Consider the following 23,073-nt stretch of genomic DNA (forward strand, 5'->3'; position numbering starts at 1 on the left):
AGTCCTGATAACACAACTCCTTATTTCTGAACATCTCTCTGTTTTGATCTGCGCTGTGCCATTTGTAAGGGGCAAAACAATAAAACAAGCTGATATGAATAATTTATTGGCATGTCTAGATGACAGCTGCCAAGATCAGCAATCTCATGTTATTTACTTGTCAACATGTGTAATTTCTTTTCTTTTTTTTTAAAAGAAAAGTAGTTGTAAATGTCAGTGACATTTCAGATGGTATTTAAATGGTTTCAATCAATAGTATCCATGGTGAAATGCTGTTCTTTTTCTCCCTCTTTTGTTACTTAAAGTTTTGAACACAATGCTTTAATAGTGGGGGTTTTTTTTCAGATTTCTAAAGTTTTTGGGGCTTTCTAGAGAGGAGATAGAAATTCTTCAGAAGAAACAATCAGATAAAGTTGATTTGATTCTGATCTCTTTGATCCTTGGGCACATCACTGCAGTCAGTGCGTTTGCATTTAATCATGGTGAGAACTGGGTACAAGGTGGGAATTTGTGCACTGGGCCTAATTCAGCCCTAGAATGATTTCCGTATTTCTTGCATGCTTGAACAAAAAGATTTCATGTCTTGAGGAAAGTTTTTATATAGTTTACTCATTTGAAAATGTGGCAATGAAATAGTGGCAAGAAACTAGTGCTGTAGCTCATTATACTATTTGTTATACTGTTAGTGAAAAATATATGTAATGTTAAAAAAAAAAACAAACCCAAAACAAAAAACCACCACGAAACAAAAAAAAGCATGGTGACTTTGGCCATTGTTTAAATAGATCCTGTGTAACCATAAACACTTGCCAGCACCTTCTGGAGTGGAAGGAGAGGAGGGAGCAAGCTATTAGTTTCATTCTTACCTGCTGCACATTTTGAATCACAATAGGTGTTTTTCCAACATAAGACAACTATGAAGTGTGTTATAATTAAAAAATAATGATGGGTTTACATTCAAAATGCAGCATCTAAGACATTACCTGTGATATACTAGAAGGTAATAAATCATCTGGTAAATTAAATATATGTTTTAAAAGGAATACAGATATATATAGTTTAAAAACACACTCACAAATAAAGCAGCAAAAAGCTAAAGCAAACAAAAAATTCTTAGAGCAGGTGTTTAGAATCTGAATTTTTATGAGAAATTAGTTGACAGACTTACCCTTGGGCACAATCCCTGTAGTCCTTGGTAGGAAAAGAGTAAGTGGGTTTGATGCTACCCAAATATGATAATTTTGTGTCCTTACAGATAGGAACAGCTGCTTTCTGTGCATCTTTGCATCAATAAAGTTTTAATATAATCATAAAGGTTTGAAATATTTGAGAGATAAAAGTGTGCAATTCCAGTTGGAGTTGAAGAACCAACTTCAGAGTCTTCAAAGCAAAGATTATTTCCCATGTTCAGAGCAGAGTCTGTGTAATGCACAGATACATCAAAAGGAAAAACAGAACAGAAAATTGGCACCTGCAAGTACAGGTATTATGGTACTTTGTAATTGTACCAGGAATTAATTAAAGTCTAGGAATTAATATGGGCCTAGAGAACTTTGAAGGTGTAGGTTCATGTGCTTGGAACGCCACTGGACTTGCCATTTCTTACTCCTCTGTCTCCAGCGTTGCACTTCTGGAGAGCCCAAGGGCCCAATCCTGTGCTCCTGCTTCAGAGCAGCTGGACTGCTTCCAGAGACCCTGCTAGATGTGTGTGCTGTCAGATTAGTCTGCTGTACTGCATGGTCTTGAGATGAAAGAATATTTAGTGCTCAACTGAGGTTCAGATATACTACTGTCATGAAATCTGTATAAAATCATATGAAATGTATCAGCCACCTACACTGCAGAAAGGAGACACTGAAGTTAGTCAGCACCTGGTCTAGATCTGCAGAAATTAGTTACCAGACCATGGTGGTATCCACAGAGAGCGGTAATGTCAGGGCTGTGTTAATATGATAAATGTGAACATTTCATATATGATATAACTTTTACACAAACAGATAATTAAAATCTGCTTCTTTAGATCAGGTAAAAGTGACATTTTGAGAGATGTTCAAGAGAAATATTTTTATGCTATTTCAAAATAGAGTCTGCACAAGAGAACTGTCTGAAAGATTATTGGCTCCATATCAAATGTAGAGCCAAGGAGGGCTCAAAGAGATAGTTGCTGAAATCCATATGGCATTTGTAGCAAGTCAAGAAGAAATGAATGTGCACTATGACATTATACCTGTAACTGCTCATAATAATGAATTAGGAGTAAGTGATAATAGTAAATTAACCTCTATAAGCTCAGAAGATCCTTCATTTGCAAGAGATTATTGAATTACTGTACTGGTGATTTAAAATTATGACCTGCCTGCAAATGTATAAAAATCAAAGTGCTTTCCCTAACAAGACAGAAATGAGCAGTAGAAATCTGAAATGAGAGGACAATGACGGGGTAAAAAAAGTTCAAACATTCACAAAGCACTATCCAAAGCTTGCATGATACGTACTCTGTCCTTTTGTCTCTGTAAAAAGTGGTGGTGTTTTTTTCTGTGCTGACTTCTGACATGCCTGACCAGCAAGGCTTACTTTTCTGCTATTCCGCTAATAGGTTCCACCCAGAAAAGAATGTCAGGGAAGTAAATATAAAGAACTATTTCCTTTTATACTGTGTTGAGGCCTTCTTGCTACCTTTTGGCAACTGACCCTGGTACAGGAGGAGGGAAAAAAAAAAAATCTTGTTCCTCCTGTCTTGAAACTAAAGAAAGTGATCTTTAGATTTGTCTTTTCACATAAATGTGGTTTTCAACATAGGTAAAAAGCAAAAACCCCACCCCTCCACTTTTCAGAGAAGAAGGTTTTATAAAACAGGTTTTCATTTCAGAATTCTTTGCCCTAGAGAAGAAGTAAAAATCTACCTGGAGTTTTCTGTGCCATCCAGCTCTATGATGGTAATTCTCTGATGGACTATAGAGACTGGACTGGCGTGAGTCATCAGTGGTGCAGGGGAAGGCTGAAGAAAAGTGTTTCTCACCCTGATGAAAAGATGTTTCGGATGCCTAAGTAAGGTAATTTGAAGGATGCCCAGGCTCTTTGCCAAGCAGATGGCCAGTGGTCCACAATTAAGATCTTTCTTATGCAGTAAGAGGTGTTAAGGCCAGGTTAAAGTCCTCCAGAGAGCTAAGGGAGGATAACCTTTCAGTATTAGCTTGTCAGCAAGCTGAAATGTTTTACCACTTTTGGATTTGTTCCTAACAAAGAACATACAAATATTTGTCTTAGGAAAGTCCTTTGTATTCAGAGGCATAGTAATGCCTTGAGAAGCTCCTGATCACTGCAACTCCCTGCAGAGCGGGTGTTTTTGTTGAGAAGAAATATATTCACATAAAAGATGCTTTCAAAAGCTTTACAACCAGGATGGAATAAAAACTGAAGAGTGCCTGTAACGGAGCCTACTGACTCCCATAATCAGTTAGTTACCTCTCGCCTCCTTCTCTCCCTTGCAAACTGATTATTGGAAAAGTAAAAGAAAACTTTTAACCAAAGTATCAAAGTACAGTAAAGGGGAGAGCTTGAAACCCTGATATTCAACTTTTATTTATGGTTTCCTAAAAGCAGTGAAGTATTAATTTCAAATTTTGGAGCATGGATTTTGGTGCTCAGTGTGTTATTTTTTTGCTGATGAGATGATGTGGCTTCAGGCTGGGAACACCATGCAAGCGCTGTGCACTGCGAGGGCAAAAAGTTCTTTGAATGAATCTGTTGTCCTCCAGTCTTCTGACGTGAAGACTTTGCTTCTGTCCAAGACTGAGTGAGAGTATGGAAGGGAGATTTTGTAGCAGTTAGCAAATGTTTCATGCAGTTTTTAATCTCTAAGCTGCACTTAGTCTCAAGTAGCCGTTCAGCTGAGTTCAGTTCAGTTTCTCTATTCAGAAAGAAAGCAAGACCTACATACAAGTCGCATATAGGAAAGGGTCAAGAAAGAAAGTCAAATGTGAGAGAACAAGCCTTCATTTTGATGTAGAATGTTCTGCTTTGTAATCTGAGAAAATTAACACACTGAGAAAGCCTTCACTTGGGCTGTGTGTCTGACAGCTGGACAGGCTTGTTTGAATAAACATATTAAAGCATAATGCTGCTGGGGAATCCTGGAGTGACATTATTCTTCCTTTATGAACCTGAAATGACTTCTGGCTGGGCCTCTGTGAAGAATGAATGTACTTTTAATTTATAATAAAATAATAGTTCAGGATTGAGTCCCTTTTTCCTTGTGGCATGTAAACTTCAAAAGAAAAGAAATGGTATTTATTTATTTCTGTAGTAGGGAATACATGGCCGTTACCTCTGACTCATCAATTTTAAGAAAAATGTTGAGAGATAAAACGAGAAGACAATTTCGGTGTCTTGGCAATACTGCCAGCATAAATTCCTTCCTACGGATATTTACATTAGAACCTTGTGAACTTGGGTATTTCGCTGTTTCTGTCTTGTTTACTTGTTACAAATCACTAACCAGTCAGTTATAGACCATAAAAGTTTAGATGAGAAGCTTCTGATTTAAATTCAAAGCACATTTTATGGACATAGAAACCCAGAAGGCTGACTTGATGGCTTTCTTACTTTAGACATTCCTGCTGCAGTCAATGAAACAGTGCCTTTGTGGTCTTTTAAAACATATATATCAAAAGGCAAACAAAAAAGCAACTAGCCAGTTGAGTCCCTGTTAGCACTTTGACCTTACCATTGATCATAGTCTCTACAATTTGAACAAGAATCTTTAGTGGTTTTTAAGAAATACTATTAGGCTACAGAGACTTTTCTGATGTTCATCTCCCTGTGTTACGGAGCTGATCACCTTTTGCCATCAAGTACTATATCAATGTCAAAATTATTAATGTCGTGGTTTAAGGCATATTAACGTCTGGCTACTGAAGTGCGTGTGTTTAAACTGTTTTCAGCTCAACTGGTCGACCTTCTAATGGAAGCAATATAATTTGTCCACAATATTAGATTTCCTAAAAGATAGGTTTTGAAAAGACACTGGCAGAAAATACTAATTTGTTCTACATTTTCCCTTAAGACTGAAATATTTTTTTTTTTTTTAAAAAAAAAGCACTTGTTTGAAAAGTAAGGCCTTGAAGTCTGCTAAACAGCATTTGTTTTACTGGCACTTTGATTTTATCCTGACTTTGATTTGCGTTTGTATATAGAGATGAATTACTACCAGATCTGTAGAATCTGAGAACAGCTTGCAAAGTTTTTATGGGGTTTTAGTCCTTGATCCTGCAAACACTTTTACAGAAGGGAACAACTTGGTGCTCGTAGAACAGCTGAACTCTGCTCCCATTGAAGCTGTTGATAAATCTACCACTGATTTAAAAAGAGCTACAGACAGGTCAGCATCGCTTGCTTTGACAAATAAGCATTCGCAGGACCAGGATCTAAGAAATCAGAAGTGCAAGCGAGCTAAGAGTAAACTATTCAATTACTGATAATCTTGAATGGATTAGCTGGGTCAGACATGGCTGGCAGTATTTACAAATACTGAGATACTTTACTGCTATTTATTACAGATGATTCAAAACACTTCAGTGGGTCAGTACTGCTTAAGTATCTTGCAGAACTAAGGCCCACAATTTATATGCTGTACTCTGAATGGTTGGGAGCAGGTTATGAAAATTAAGAATGAGAAAACTGAAGGTGAACTTCTGATGGGATACACAAGTACTAAAAACACAAATGACTCTTAAAGATTTGGCAGGAAAATGGACTTGCATACCTTCATGACTGGTTCAACTTTTATTATCTATAATTTTATATGTATACATATGTAACTTTTCAGTAATGAAAAAGGGAGGAAAAGCTTAGTATAGTGGCAAATCTATTCTGGTCTTTTCTTGTAAACTTAAAATACTTCTAAATTATATGATCAAGAACATCTGTTTCTCATCTGGGGAATATTTAACTCACACATTTTACTGTTTCTATGTGGAACAGGTCCTGCCACTCAGCAAACTTGCAAAGTCTTTCAGATTTGCAAAAAGTCTAAATCAGCAGAGTTACTCTGAATTTAATTAATGAAATCAATTACTTCATTATTTATGTTAATTTGGTAGCTGAAGATCTGGCTTATCAGTCCACGGCACACAGTTAAATACACTGCTAAGGGTATCAGTAAGGTTTGCAACCTGCAAAGTAACTAATGAGCAATGTTATTGCAAATATCTGCTTTAAAATGTCTTTTTCGCTTCATATAGAATATAAAGAGCGTGACATGCACATGTTAAACTGTCAGCAAATGAAATAGTTACTAAAGTCTAAGTACCTCTAATTCCAACTCGTCTCGGTCCATTTCTTGATGAATTCCTCCCATGTAGTCATTTGGGTCATAGTACTCATGCACTGATGGATGGCTGAGAAAAGAAAGGTATGTTTTAGGACAGCACTCGGTACTCTAGTTAGCATATTAATCCATTTGAAGCTTATAGCAAGTCATCATGAACATGACTGACTAACAACCACACCAAGAAGTTGCATGTAGTTAATTATATACACTATACCATTTACACCAATAAATGTATTAAAATTTACATGTACTGTAAGAGGAGTCTGAAACATTTGGCACCTGATGATAAATGAGAAAGTTGTAGTCTTAGCATTTATTAATGATTTTTCTCCAGATGTGGAGCTGACTTGGGGAAATAATATACAGAGAGAATAGCGGCAAAGTAGGGTAAGGGGTACCAGGGGACAGCTGAGTGGGCAGATGAGGGTTCAAGATGAGAGGGAATACTAGATTATTTACTTGTGAGCTCAGGTTATTTGCAGACATGAAAGTAAAATCATTCTTGCCGAGCTGCTTGGCATTTTTACTTTACCTTAAAGACACAAATCTTATCAAATTGCTGAGTATTATAAAAATAATTGTCCACCCAACTATATGGATCAACAGCATTCTGTTGTTTGATTTGAATCCAACAGGCTGTGCATAATGATGTAAATACTATTTAAGTATGTACTACTCTTTGTTTTGCCATTCACTACTGGCATACTGCTTGAGCTCTCTGACACTTTCACTGTCTGTATTTTGGAAGCTGTAAGCAGTGTAATGCTCCTGTGATAATTTTTTTTTATGCTGGATTTTTTTTTCTGCAATGAAAGTAAACTCCCTTTAATTCTCTGTTAACTAGATACATGTTTCTTTGTAAGTGTGAGGCTATTTACGTAACAGCATCTGCTAACTGGCTAAGATACCCAAGCTGTTATACGCAGGCTAGATTAATCTGAATGGGATTTGGAGAAGTTACAGGAAGCATTAGGAAAAAAACGACTCTGCTTGCTTGCATGTGCTGGGTGATGGCATACTTGAATAGCCGACCGCCTGCCCTTGCATGCAGGGACAGCCTGAGGCAGGCAAAGTGGTCAGCACCAACATCTACAGCTCGACATAAGGCCACTGCTGATGCTAGTGGTTGGAATCTATGTCTAACGATTAAGGGGCAATATGAAGTTACCTGACAGGACTGAGCTGGTATTATGCAGGTGTGTTGCAACCTGAATGATTCATTGTGAATTAAGCTTTGCCGTTTTTCTAATGCAATTAGTTTTGCAGTTGGAAAGTTGCACGTATTGAAAGCCCCTCTTACAAATGTGTTTGGGGCTATGCACGTAGGCGCTCTAAGAATGTGTGTCCTCTCCACAGTGCTCTAAGTCCTGCTGCTCGTTCACTGCAAACAAGCTCAAAGCTACAGCCTTTTGTCAAATGTTTTCACTAAAACATGCAGCTGTGCTTGAACTTTCAATGGGCTGGGAATAGGTGGCCGTGCAGTAATATCCCATGGAACCATCTTTCAGCACTGGGAGTCATGAAAGGAACAGACGTTGCACACAGAAGCCCAGTTCCTGGCTGAGTGTGTGAACGTTAACATGCCATGAAAGTCACTTAGTACAGGATCAGTGCCTGTTTGTAGTCAAACACAATTTCCTCGGAGCACTGACGGGGATGTCCGAAGAGGCGCTGGGGTGTGTTTGTGTGCTGACTGATGTCCGCAGCTCAGGCTATTGGGGGGGTTCCCCTTCCAGAGCTGTGCTGCACAGCCAGGACACACGCACACCAGCACCGCCTCTTGCCCTGTAGAGGATCGCCTCCAAACCAGATATTGCTGTGGGCTGACCAGATCACGGTGTCTTGTACACAGCGACAGGCATTCAGAATCCTTTCTATTACTTTTTCCCTTGTGGAGATGCATGGCAAGATGACAGGCAATTTGCAGGGGCTCCTCGGGGAGCTGTTCTCCTCTTGAACAGCGTGTGAGGGCGTGGTGTGTGTGTGCCAGGAGATAATTGTCATTTTTATTTGTAAGTACAAAGGCATCAAACTACCATTAACAATAATTAAAATTTGATTCTAAAACATCCATGATAGCACTGGTAAGTAATTTTAGTCCTAAAAAATAATTTATTTGAGTAACATTGCTGCAGGGTTATAATAAAGTAATTAATACAATGGAACAGAATGTAGCAGCTCTTAGCATTATACAATTTATGGCAGCCATAAAAAATAAAGTTAAAACATAAGCAACCCAAAGAGGCAGTGAGAGGAATTACAAAAAGCAATAACTTTATCCATCAAATTCCAGAAAAAAATGAGCTTTATAAGGCCGTCTTGTGACTCAGTGGCATTACTCATGTGAGTAATGGCTTTGTAATATGTAGAAAAAATTGAAAATGTTTTGAGTTATGGCTCAATGGTGTATGAATCTTGGCTGCTTCTGGGAGTACACGTTCACCAGCAAGTGAAGGTGGGCTTGTGAACTACTTTCAACATGCCACATTAAAGAATGCCAGGATTTTCAAGCACTTCACCAACTGTTACTTACTCTTCAGGTAGGAGGTATGGGTCTAGCACAGAGACGGGTGGAGTAGGTGAGCCCATCTTGCTTAGAGCCATGATGTGTTCAAAAGTGATATCTGTCTGCGTGCCCACATCTACCAGCTGCGAGTCATGAGGAGGTGTGAAGACCTTGGTGCGGGGAGTTCTTCTCAGGACCTGCACCACGATGGGCTCCTTGGCTGTTTTGAATGCTTCCACTGCCTGCTCGTGTGTTGCTTTAGATAAATCCTTCCCATTGACCTGTGGGAAGAAAGCAAGCAAAGCCATAAGAGAAACAGTCAGAAAGTGAAGGATTTCTTTGTTGGTTTTGGCTGTTAATTTAGAAGTCTCAGCTTCCACCTAAAGGTATATACAGTACTAGGAACTATTTATGCAATGTTATGCATCTCTCATTTTCCCCTTTCACTACCGTAACTTTACAGATCCTGTGCTTTGCTTTTTATTTTGATTGTTAAGATTTTACTGGGCTTGCTCTTTGAGCTAACAAACCAGCATCCCATTTGTTTCTTGCAGATTAGAAATCCCTCAGCCCTTGTTCAAACAGAACAAGTTATTGATTCTCCTGTAATTTTTCTCGTTTTTGTTTGTGTTTTAATCTTCTAACCTTTTTGCTGAATAGAACTACTGGGACAAGACCTGAAATTACAAAACTATGTATTTGTGTCTGATAATTTTTCAGATGAAACATGATGGTGGTACTCAGTCACTGCAATAAAAACCTGCTTTTTAGGGATGGGCATGGGTCATACTGGGATAGTGAATAGAAATAATAAGGAAAAAAACAATCATGAGCTTTCCAAAGTAACTTTTTGTCTGCGTGGCTTGGCCATTTCCCATCCTCAGATCTCACCACCATTATCTCCTGGTTGAGCGAATAGTTATACGTAACAGAACACCTTTACTAAACATGACTGAAACACCCCACTGTGAACTACCAATATTCGACACGCCAGGCCTTGGAAGGTGGGTGTCTGAGAAGAGAAGTTGAACACAGATCCCTCCTATCTCAAAGGAGCAGTGAAGCTTCTGTTCACAGCAGCAAAACTGAAACAAGGCATTCAATTCTATACAGAGCTTCAAATCTTTGGCAAGCAGAGGTGCCCTTCCTGATCCAGAGAAGAGGTCTTGAGCGCTTCCAACCCACTGTGGCTTTGTTTCACTCATGCTTAGCCTCCTTCCTCACATGGTTTCTAATGAATTCTTCCATAAGTATCTAAGTCTACCTAGGGGCTGTGAAAGAGATGAGGTCACATTTGCCAGAATTTTTATAAAGCTGCAAAACCATAATTCTCATTTCAAGTTTTGGTTTGTGAGAAATGTTAATGTTTCTGTGTGTCTCTGACCATATGGATTGTAATTTTAAGGGAACTAAACACAATGAACAGTTTGGAATGAACTGAAAAAAGGCAACTGTGGCGAAAAGACTGAATGTGTGCCCACTTCCTGCTGTTTCCAGCCTAACATGGAGATCTCTTTTGAAATTTGGCCTGTTTGTTGAGACATCTGCAAATCCAAAAGCTTTATGGGCTCATACGCAAAAAACTACGTTACAGAAATAGTGGGAACCACTGGTAACTCCAATAAGCTTTTATTCTCTTTTAACCTGCAAACTGTTGGCGTTTTAATACAGATTAAAAGAAGTAATTAAAGAGAAGCTGCGCAGAGCAATTTGTTTGTGAAAGCTGTATAGTGAAATTATGATCCTAAAGCATCATGCTATGATATAATTGTTACCATGTTCTTTGGACTGGGGCAAATGTTGGCTGACACGTAGAGATAAACTGCAATTCGAGATATGAAGATGCTACTAGTGCTGACAGTGAGGGCCCCTCTCGTAGCAGTCACTCTTATCAAGGAGCATACTTTGTTTATATATTTTCTTTATGAGTGATGTCTTACATTATACTCTTTCCAGTCAGGCAGCTATTCACTTGATAAACCGCGCTGCTGTCTCTGTTATCAGAGGGATGAGTCGCACAGTGGAAACTCTTGCCTTCTGCATGGAAGTGCATGGAAGAGTAGCATATTTTTTCCAAGGCAGAAAAAAAATGAATTGCCTTGATTGGACATAGATGCAATAGTGTCTAGCCTCAGGTATTAGCGGTGGCTACTACTTTGTCATTTAATCATTTCTGTACATGTCTGAAATGTACACTAATGTGGTCACATTAACTTCCTGAATATGATTGAAAACTGAAATATATGTCTGGATTCTGCTGTCTTTACTTGTATCAGATCGCACTCAGTTCACACTGTGCTATGCCACGTTTAGTTGTCCCATTAAACTAAGTGGGGCAACTGAACAAGTAACATTACTCAGCGCAGTAACTGAATTTAGCCCATACTTAATGTATTGCCCACAGCAAAAAGCTGAGTGATAATAAAGGGGGTTAACTGGAGTGCAGAATAGATTGAAAATACTAAATTCCTGCTGAATTACCTCGTGCATATAACGCTTTTTACACTGTCATCTTTGGTTTATCTTAGAGAGGCGATGACACCAGGTTTTTTTGTTAAGCCAGCTGAGAATGGAAGGTGTTAGCATGACATTTACGTTACACAAACACTTGTCTTGAACACAATTGCTCACAGTAATGCATCGCGTGTAAAGTTTGGCCTGGTCAAATTAAATATCATTAACTCGCCCAGTTGAGCAGATTACTTTAAAACAATTTGTACAGCTGTAAAATTAAGTTCAGTGTAATGTTTTCTCTGGAAAAAGGAAATGCTGATTATGGTTCGAGTTTTATTATTTGCTGCAAATTAAATGTTGCACATTTTACTGTGTGCATCCTAATTTTTTTTTGGTACAACTAAATCGAACAAGCAATCAAAATAAAAGAATCTAAATTGCAGCAAGTGTAGTGTTTTTTCAGAAATGTGCTCGGAATACTCCTGAGCAGGAAACCTTTCATGTGAGTTGCTTTCTATATCTTTATGCTAAAAACTGGTGAAGTCATGCAAAGGAGAGCTTTCTGGTTTATTCCTCAATATTGTAATGAACTTGGATTACAGACAGTTTAGTACAGGCCTGCATTTTAGTTTAGGCTCCTTAGGACACTTATTTCTGCAAATCTGTGGACTGGCATTCTCTTTGTGTTTTCATATGTAATTGTTTATTAAATAATCATAACTTCAAAGTAAGGTTGATATCGCGCAGGGAACAGGCGATAGTCGGATTTATCATGAATTGTTACTACAGGAATTACTTCCAAGTAGTATCCTGACTATGTTTTCTACGAGCCGATAACACAGTGAAAAAGAGAAGTGTTGCATAGCCAGACAGAAGGACATAAGACCAGATTTTAGAATTAGGGAGAAGAGCCAGCTAAATTTTAACCTAAAACCTCTACTCTTGCAAAGGGGACCTTGCATAGAAAAGGTCAGTGACTTTCTGGCATTTGGCTTTGGGTTGAGACTCAGCATGTTGTAGGCTCCTGCCGCTGCCGAGTTCCCCCTCTGACAGCAGTGGCAGCAGAACTGATACATGTGGGATTTCACAAATGCCCATTCATCAGGGGCTTAACTGTAGCTACTGGACAGTGAATTAGACTGTTGAGGAGCACGTGCTCATCTTGCTCTGCTTCGCTGGCTACAGGGACAGCCCCAGCAGAGGGGCTAGGGAAAACCTGGGGGCAGGGACGTTAAAAGGGCTCTAAGTGATGGCATCAGGGCTGCTCTGTTAGAACCTTTCATCTTGTATTCCTGGCTCCAAGTCAGATTTGAGCATTTCATTGGGTATTTGTATTCAACAGTCTCCACTTGGGCATTTCAGAACACAAGGACTCTGCAAAACATGGTGAATAAATAACTCTAAAAGGGGATTTATATTTGATATATATACAATTTTATATCCTGGGTTTGAGAAGATGGCAATGATTATAGTAAAATGAAAGCATAACTCACTGTACTGTTATTATTATGGGTTTCTTAACCCACTGCTAAAATACGGTTGGGGATCTTTTCTTTAAAAGTTAATAATTCTATAAAATATGGCAGCACCCCTATCATATTAAGCAAACAATTCTCTGGCCAATAGCTGTTCACACGATGAATGGTTTCAGGGTCAGTCTGTGGATCTCTTACAAGAGACTGATTCCTAAACTCAAACCAAGGGGAATCCTTTTAGCTCTGCAGTTCTGTTTTGATTAGTGGTCTTGGCCAACATGGTGGACTGCGGACCTATGTGTTCAGAACTGCACTAACAAAATAAGAGTTAATGGGTTGTACAGAGCTATCACTGTTAACCATTTAGATTCTGAATGTGGAATGATGGAAGAATATGAAATGATGCAAAAACATGCTTTAAAGTGATTTACAGAAGGGAAATTACACTGTCTGAACCTGGCCCCTTAAAAACCTGCAGTAACTGCCACTTTATGTGGTAAACACCGAGCAGTGAATAGTTTGTATTTACTACTTTATAGTATTTCCCATCCCAGCACATGAATTAATATAATTTTTGGTTGAAAGGACATGGGGATGGGAACTGTTAAAATATTTGGATAATGAAAACTATTAATTCTCAAGTCTGCTATATATAACAGAGCTAAATTGCTTTTTTGTCTAGAAAAGGTAGCAGGTATTGGTATTTTATTTTTAGTAGCACAACAATGATGCAGAAGAAAAATATACTGGGATGATCTAAGTGGCCTGATTTCTGGTGTCTGTGTAGACTTGGTACTTGTGACTAATCTTGAGTCCTTCCGAAACTTTAGCAAATAGATGATATTAAGATGTTTGGTTTCTATCCAGGAAATTCTTCACAATTGACAATTATTCCCAGTGCTTAAAAGCCAATAAATATATCTGTACAGTTTCACTTTGTTAAAAAAAAGGGGGCTCTGTAATCATAGACTTTATTCCTAATGCTGAATTGTGCTCAGCAAAATTCTTCCTTATAAATAGTTACATCTGAAATAACATAGAAGAAAAAAGATCCATGCATATGAATGCTTCAGAAGAGTGCCAAAAACTACGAATATGCATAATTTCTTAAGAACCTTACATGCCATGTGACAGAGACAATGGGGATCTTTCATGGCACAAAAGATGGATAAATTAACTTGTCTGAAGTGTTGAAATGCTTAGCTTTTGGACCTTCTTTGCATTGGAAATATACTGAATATGGAGAAAGCTGTAGTTAAAGTGAAGTGTATGTAGTTAAACTGAACTGAATGGACCTTGATGAGATTTGTGGTGGAGCCAGATAGCAGGCTTAGCAACTGAATGAGACACACAGATAAATACTCTGAATTAAGACTATGCAGTAAATAAGGAAGGGATGCTTGATTTTTTAAATAGAAATTATGTAATGATTATGAAATAGAATAGTATTTATACTATTTTAATTTATAGTATACTAATTTATTTGTATATACTGTACGTTACATTCTTTTGCGCAAAAGTAGGCTGCAGAGAGCCTGCTACCTAAAAGCTACTTTGTAAAGGCAGCAAGAAATCTATAGATAAACACAGCATAATCCTGTCTGGGAGGTCAGCCTCTCCTAGAAGTTTTCTTGTAATACTTGGAATGAAAATAAAACAGTCAGTTGAGCTTGATTTGATGCTCACTAAAGTCACTGGGAGTTTTGCCTTTGCAATGCCTTAGTTCAGGCTCTGACTGAAACAGAGATGAGTCCAAGAGCAAAGCAAGATGTTATGATGCTGAGCATGCCATCAGCATTCAACTAGCACAGCCAAACTGAGATAATGGAAACGAAAATGCTGTCATGGTCAACTAAGGTAAAATGTGATGTATATTTGTAATTGAGAAAAAGAGAGATGATGCAACAAGGTGTAATGGGGGAGGCCGTGACACAAATCCAAATGGAGGATCCCACCAAACAAATAAATGAAAATGTCTTAAACTTTCATTTCAATCATAAGGCTTCCATTAATTTCTATTTCCAAGAAGTAAATGGTGAGAAAAATACACAGGAATTAATGAAAAGAAAAAAAAATAATGACAATATGCTGTATCTGGCTGAAAATGGAAGCAGCAGATGAACTTCACTGCTGAACCCTAAACATCAGGTGAAACTGCTGAACAGCCCATGACAGTTAGGAGATGTGGAAGCAACAAGGACAATGTGGCTATACTTTTAAACTTCTAAGAGCTGTGAAAAAGGCTGGAAAAGTTTGAGTACTACCTTGGAGATAAATGAATAAGAATGTGCAGAAGGATCTTGCTGCATGTAGTGTTGGCAAGACTCATGTGCGTTCTTGAGTCTGTTTTCAAATCTCTCTTGCCTTGGTAGCTACTTATTAAGTAGTTTGTCAGATGCAATGTATTATGAACCTGTGCATCATCTAACGTTGGATGCTTATGTATTATATAGAGCGCTACAGCACACATGGCCACTAGAGAGGGAGAAAGAGCAAATCAGTGATGGGCAAATCAACAAGGAGAAAAGGAAAAAAAAACAAGAAAAAAACCTCATGACTTTTTAGGCCTGTGAAGAATTTGCAGTACATAGCTAGGACATGGCTTTCCATATAATTTTACGGTGCTGTGAGTGTGTAAGGTATTGGATATACAACGGCTTCTCTCTGTCAGAGCTGTGTGAGGTGTTTGGCATCACTCCTGTTGAAATCTCCTCCTTCCTCTTAATTCTGGATATATGTCACAGTGAGATACCTTTTGTGAGGACATGTTTTTCTCATGTTGTTTTATGCCATACATATGTGCTTTTACTTTAACATAATTATTCTACTGAGAGATTTGGTATCCTCCAGCAATTCCTGAGCCAACTACCACTGTTTAGATGCTAATTTCAGGCCAAATCTTTCTGAGGTCAAAATTGGCAGAGGTCTGGAGGCTGGGAGCCCTCCAACCTTCACGCTGCCAAGACAAGGCTGGACCTCCCGTGCAAGTCAATGGGAGTTTACAGCCATGACTGAGAGGACAGAATTCTACTCTTACTCTAGAGTACAACTGTACTAGTAAGAGTACTAGTAATTGTACTGCTACTAGAAAACACATTCTTATTTTTGTCTGAGGTATGAGGAAGATATTTTGATAAGATAGTACACAGCTGTGTTGTTACATAAATGTCATTTTATCAGTAGCTGCTGTTTAATTATTCAGAAAGGTAAATGATTTACATGTGTTATTTTTCTGGGTGGGTAGAGAGACTACTTAATTGCCTCTCTGTTGATGGCAGACATAAATGAGGGGCTTTCAGGTATATAAAAATCTGCCACTTGTTTACACAGACAAAATTTCTTCCTGGTTACCACTAGTTCTTATTTTCTTTCCCTTCTGATACAATGTTTATGTAAAATCCAGTACTTGTTCTTTCTCTTTTCCTGTGGTGGCAGAATTTACACACCCAGGTTATTTATGCAAGAAAGATGTTCCTCAAGCTGACTGACGGTTTCCCCCCTTGCAGTCCTGAGGGGGACACACGCACGAGCCCCTGGGAGCCCTGCAGACCCGGAGAGGTGATGCAAAGGCAACAGGGCCGGGCCGGGCTGGGAGGAGGTTTGCAAAGGACAGTGAGGCAGGACACTCAATGCATGCAGGTGAGGAAGTTTACATTCAAGCAAGTGCAAACATACTTTGCAATAGTATGGATGAAGTAACACTGGACATTGTCTTAAGTAGTTTACTGAAAAGTTGAGAAACCCTGCACATAAGAGTTTACTGTATGTAGTTAGAATTACTTTGTACTTTATTTTTGCTTAAATAGTGTGTAACATTGCTGGATGTTGGTAGTACACAACAGAAACTAGAAAGGTTTCAGTAAAAGAAAATTACTTTTCCATCCATCAAGTTAGACTGATTTTTATGGGTTTAATGTCATGAATGGTAAACATTTGTATGCGTTGTGCGGCTTGTTGGTTCTTCCACGCTTCACAAATGTCACAGAGAAAAAACTTTTTTGCTTGAGAATGAGTAAGCAGCTTTTCTTTGTATAAATTCATGCAAATCCTTGGGAAGTGCACTGTAAAAATGCTAGTTCTGTTAGACTACAGATGTCTGTGCTCCATTTAAAATGCTCTTTATGGTCTGATTCACTTCTTTAGCAAGTTCTTAAGAAGTCTGCATATTAAGAAAAAGCAGCAGAACTTTAAAGATTTTTATAGAAACTAGAGCTGCAAAAAGCCTATTTTCTAAACCCCCTTTTCCTCAGGAATTGGAGAAGGAGGTTCAAAATATAGGTTAATTCTTCTCGCAGCTCCATCTAATCCCTCTTTTATTTCCCTCATATGGACAGTCTCTCTCTTTTTCAAAAAACCAGAATTATATTGTTTAGTAATAGACTGTTTCCATGTGTGTGCATTTCCCTTCTGCCTTGTGAGCCATCCATGACAAAATAGTTAAGACCAAAGAAAAATTCTTTACTTAGGAGTACAGAATACATTTGTTCTCTAAACCGTTAACTTCCAAATGGAAAATCTTGGGAGAAAGACCCCTGAAATAAAGGAATTTTTATTCTGCTAGTAATTAGCACATTTACGTATTAACAAGGCAGCGCTAGTACTGTATACAGCATACTAAAATGTGCCTGCTTTTGGTTGGATTCTTAGGCTCCGCTCCTATGTATCATGAATCAAAACAAAACCACAGGGAATTTTATCATTTGCTTCAATGAAAACAGATTTAGACTACTGCTGGGGCTTCCAAGACTCCTGTACTTTCTCTATAAGCAAAGTTTACTTAAGGCGCTTTTTTCTTAAATAGGCATTCATCACGTTAAATGTTTTTATATCTGGGTAGAAGTACTTTTTCATATTTTGTCAGCATTAAAAAAGTGATCTTTTGTGTATCTGTTCATGGCTTAATAATACTGGTCCATATAAAGCACAGACAGATGTTTACAGGCCCTCCCTTTTAAATGACTCTTTCTGCCATTTCAGTAGCATGACCCAGAGGGTGCAGATCAATTATATTTCTGAGTGAGGTACAAATGACAGCCATAAATAATCATGAATTACTAATGACCAAAATTCAGCAAGTGCAATTACCCACTTTCTCCTGTTCTTTAGGCTTGCCCACGTATAGCACTGTGCTTCCAGTGTGGTGCCTTGGGCTGCTCTGCTGTGACACTGCATCAAAATGGCTCTTGCCCTTCTCAAATGTGCTCTTCCCAAGAGGCAAAACCTAGGTCTAAGTATTCGCCTAGTACAGCAAATTACAGCTTTCTTATGATGACAACTTTTTAAAAAGCTCTGTATTTCTATATTTGTTTAAAATAATAAACAGTGATAGTAAATAGCATTAAAAGATTAATCTGGGTGTAATGTTACATGGATTTAAGCTAAATTGGAGTAACATAAGAAACCAATTCTTGTACTAATCAGGCCAAATGTCCCTGTAGACCAGTCGCCTTTCTCCAAGAGTGGCATGCAGAGGGTGCTTTGAGAATGGTGTAAGAATAAAACATATTTGGAGGGAGCTTTCCCCTGCCCTGCCCTTCCAGCACCTACAGCTCAAATAGTTGAGAGTCCAGCAATATTTAACACCATACCTCAATAAAAATCAGAGTAGTAAAAGTTGGTGTCTAGACCAGGCCTTCAAACAATACTGATATTATTTTAGTAGCATATCACACTATGCAAACAGAGAACAAAAGACAGGGATTCCTCTGGAAAGCCTACTCCAAGCAAAAAGACAAAACGAGTATTGTACAGTTGAGAAGATGAAACACAAACCGAGTTAGTGATCTACCCAAGGTCACGTGAGAGCACACCACAACTGAAACCTGAACACTGATCTCTGAGACTGTACTTAAGACCATTCTAATTCACGACATTTCCATTTCTGTGCTGTTGCTCATAATTTGTAGTTTTTGAGTCCATCCTCCCGCTCTCTCCCTTCTTCCACAAATGTCTCAGTGATGTAAGACACAGAAAGGGCAATTATGGATAGCTCTGAAGATAATCTGTGTTGAAGAGGGTCATTGAAGTTGGTGCCAAGAAAAGATGGAAAAAACACCCAGTGCTGCTATCTGGGAACCCAGCAGCAGTGACAGATCCAAGTGGGTTTGTTAATAAGAGGCCCTGCTGCTTCAGTAGCTACCTGGTATCTGCAGAGTAGGCTTTGTCATCTTGGGCCATCTGCTTTCAGAAGTAAAGTGCACTTCGGCCACAACAACCCCCAGCAGCGCTACAGGCTTGGGGAGGAGTGGCTGGAGAGCTGCCAGTCAGAGAGGGACCTGGGGGTGTTGACTGACAGCCGGCTGAACATGAGCCAGCAGTGTGCCCAGGTGGCCAAGAAGGCCAATGGCATCCTGGCTTGTATCAGAAATAGCGTGGCCAGCAGGGACAGGGAAGTGATCTTGCCCCTGTACTCTGCACTGGTGAGGCCACACCTCGATTACTGTGTTCAGTTTTGGGCCCCTCACTACAAAAAGGACATTGAATTACTTGAGCGTGTCCAAAGAAGGGCAGAGAAGCTGGTGAAGGGTCTGGAGAACATGTTGTATGAGGAACAGCTGAGGGAACTGGGGTTGTTTAGTCTGGAGGAGGCTGAGGGGAGACCTCATCGCCCTCTAAAACTACCTGAAAGGAGGTTGCAGAGAACTGGAGATGAGTCTCTTTAACCAAGTAACAAGCAATAGGACAAGAGCGAATGGCCTCCAGCTGAGCCAGGGAAGGTTTAGACTGGATATTAGGAAGTATTTCTTTACAGAACAGGTTGTTAGGTGTTGGAATGGGCTGCCTAAGGCAGTGGTGGAGTCCCCATCGCTGGAGGTGTTTGAGTCGCGTTGACATAGTGCTGAGGGATATGGTGTAGTTGGGAACTGGCAGTGTTAGGTTAATGGTTGGACTGGATGATCTTCAAGGTCTTTTCCAACCTCGATGATTCTGTGATTCTGTTTTCACCTGAGGAAAACTAACCTCAGAAGGTGTCATGTGGGTAGGAGTCCCACCACCACCTCATTCTACCCTTCCAGTCCATGCTGCTTGACCATGGCCTAGAATTCTCATAGTGTGCTACTGATAAAAACACTTTCATTTTCCTTTTTTGGCTCAGATTGATGGCAGTTACAGAGATGCTGTCAGGTCAGATACAAAAGCTTCTGTTGCACTCTGCAAGCAACTCTGCCAAACTTGAAAAGGCTTTCTTATCAGCTGTGATCTTTCAACATATGAATGATCATTTTCTCTAAAATGATGCCGGAGGAGCTAATTTACTCTGTAAATGCTCATGATCCATGAAAATACATAAACCAAATATGGTTTTAGTCTGATAGTATAGTTACACTTTCTGTGAAGCAGAACACTTATTTCTCAAGTGTTCCCAAGGAGTCTGATGGTAGTGGTTGAGAAATGGGGTGCTACTGAACGCTGCTAAAGCCAGAAGTTTCAGCAATTGAAATGAAATAAGGAAGTGCCCAGTTCCCATGCCAGTGGACAACGTGTCCGATCACCTACAACATGTCTATGTCCAGAGCTATCACTGTATTGACACAAGTAAGAAAACACTGCCATGATGCTTACCATTTGCCATGATGCTTACCATTCTTCTTTTAGATGGCGGCCTCTGGCTTTTTGCCTGAAGATCTACTGTGTTAATAGGAAGGCTTCCTTCAACAGTCACTGTTTAAAGTAGTAACTGCTGTAGTCTTGTTTCAAGTTTATGTATATTTTGTATTATTTATTCTGCCACTCTCCTGGCAACTCCCTAACTCATAGTGAGTTCAGGAGGGCTAGCTGGATCTGCTTACATTTACGCACCGCGTCTCTGAAAGGAACAATCCCAATCTATGTACAAACATAGTGTTGTCCTGTCCTAGTGAAAGTGAAGCCTGACCTTTTGTTTCAATATTAATGAACACAACAAAACACATTTATTAAATCTGCACTTTTTCATTACTCCATATGTTTCCTTTTTCCCAGCCCATGTCTGACATGTGACAGTAAAGCACAGAGTGATTGTCCCTAGTGCATTCTCCCTTGTGACTTCTTGCCACCTGCTTCATAGCATTAAACAGATGTGTAAGTGTAAGGCATTACGAAACTCATCTTTTCAATCATTTATTGCTTAAAAAAATTCCAAATAAATCTATGTGGTGGTTAAGCATTTTATCTGCTCAATGTAAAGAAGGCACTGTAAATTTTAGGAAGATTATGAAGCAAGATATTTCATGTGCACAGTAGGTAGAATTATCCCTTTATAACATAGGTGACCATTAGGCATTTTGTTTCTTTCATATCACATCTTGTTTATGTTCCTTTAATGACCAAAATATTCCTCTAACATGCAATGAAGAGTATCTTCCAGATAAATCCTAACAGAGGCATTGCATTATTCATCGTCAAGTGAAGAGGAAAATTTCAATTGCCAGTTTCTGGTAAATGTCTAATTAAGAAAAGGGACTTCTGAGCCACAGACAGGCGCCACAATCATTAAAGGGTAGTTTTCTGAAGATTATGAGTCTCCAGTCTGTCAAGCAGAGTTTTTCTACAGCTGAACTAATTCAGCAGTAGAAAACCCTGTCTAGAACAAAGCCCTTGGAATTAACATCTTGTTTAAGCAAACACATGCCTACTTTGAAGTAAGTGTGATAGTTTCACAACTGTTATTGAGGTCGAGTTTAATGGTAGTGAAGTGACAGAACATAACTTCAACGCTATTCTTAATTTCAGCTGCAGCACAGACTGTACATACAAAGTATATGAAGCTGTACAGTGTATTTCAAGTAGACCTGTTTACTATAATTGGCACAACCAGTTCGATCTTAACGTGGAAAACTACTGAAATGTAGACCAACTAATTCTCTGGCTGCCCAATTAAATTTGAAGGTGTGAAAAGCATATGTAGGAAGCAATTATTTTTGTTTCCCAAATCTTGCAGTTTTGATTAGAAATTTTTTTTAAGCTGAATGTTTATTTTGGCCAACTTCCTTTTGGCCCTGATTTAGGATAGCATCATTGCTCAGTAGGTTTAAGTCTAGTTAGACTGTTTCCTTGAATCAGGCTTTCTTAATGACTGATTACTTCAGTCTAATTTTTGCAAGTCTAAACATGTAAATTGAATTCTAATGGCGAAGGGAACTGTATTGGTGATCGGCTCAGTGCAACTGGTTTGTGCGTGAGTCCTGCTGAAGCAGTAGTCTCCTTGCAAGTGGTGCTGCTGGAAGTTGCCAATGAAATATAGTGTCGGTTAGTTCCTCATCGCTACCGTCTTCTCATTAGCACAGCAATTTGTATGCTGACCATGGTGCTTATATAACCTTGGCTGCATCGTTATCTTAATCTAGTTTAAAAGACAGATCCAGCTTGCCCACTATTGTTTTTACCAACACTGTCATTTTTGTTTGTCTCAGAGATGTGCCAGGCCAAGAGCATGTGAAAGAGGCTTTCAAGTTACTAAAACACTAAAAGGTCATTACATCAACTGTTTATTTATACATGAACTTTAGTATTTGTGAAAGGTGCCAGCTCAACAATCACAGAGGCAGAAATCTTCTGACCTCAGATCATTTGAAGCAAGGGCAGTGGCAACATGAGCTTGTTTCCTGCCAGCGTTTCTATCCTTATTCTGGAGGGACAGCCTGGAGGAAGGGGTTAGTCTCCATACTCACTTATCACATGATTTCTCAGCTGGAAGTGCCAGTTTTGATGGGTTGTTTTTATGATATCTTCCCACCATGAGAACTGGATGAACTCCATCATCTTGAATCCCAGGGAACAGCTCTGAGCATTGCCCAGGCAGTTTAGAGTCATCTGTGATTTAAAATTCGATGTTCTTACCCTTGGAAATATTGTGTCCATTTAGGAAATGATTTCACTGGGTGTGCGTACCTCCTGAACTGTGTGTAAACATGTGCTTACTATGAAATACGTCCTGAGAAAGTTTCTTAAATTGAGGTCTTAACCTTTTTTATTTTATTTTGCAAACTCAAAAGCTCTATCTCAGATGACTCATTCTTCTAGAAGTTTCCTTCAATGGAGCTTACTTTATAGTCCCCCAGGAGTTTTCCTACAAAGGGAAAAGCCCTTACTTCTGTTATTGTTTGTATAGGAGCTGATGATGTTGAGAAAAGCAAACTGGAAAACTGGTCTAAAACACCCTCTCAATTTTCTGGTTTTCTTTCTTCCCCCTTCTCCCTCCATTTTCACAGCCTTTAAAATTTTCTCAAGAAAATTTCCGTTTAACTAGAAACCCAAAATCTAATAGCATACAATTACTTCACTTCATATGCTGCACGCAACTGGGAAGTAAACCTCAGGATACACTG

At 39.0% G+C, this 23,073-nt stretch overlaps 1 protein-coding gene across 3 annotated transcripts in view; it reads right to left on the minus strand.

The window, feature by feature from the left end:
* The window catches only part of PDZRN3 (PDZ domain containing ring finger 3), a 149,093-nt gene that overhangs the window by 9,269 nt on the left and 116,751 nt on the right, over nucleotides 1–23,073 (minus strand). For 2 of the 3 annotated variants that reach the window (XM_074879164.1, XM_074879165.1), the window contains 2 exons: nucleotides 8,865–9,118; nucleotides 6,311–6,398 (listed from right to left, as the gene is read on the minus strand). In XM_074879164.1, the coding sequence (XP_074735265.1) occupies nucleotides 6,311–6,398; nucleotides 8,865–9,118 (342 nt within the window). The remainder of the gene's footprint in view (nucleotides 1–6,310; nucleotides 6,399–8,864; nucleotides 9,119–23,073) is intronic. The other variant, XM_074879166.1, reaches the window with a different exon arrangement.

This window comes from Strix uralensis, chromosome 10, assembly GCF_047716275.1.
Source record: "Strix uralensis isolate ZFMK-TIS-50842 chromosome 10, bStrUra1, whole genome shotgun sequence".
Taxonomy (NCBI): Eukaryota; Metazoa; Chordata; class Aves; order Strigiformes; family Strigidae; genus Strix; species Strix uralensis.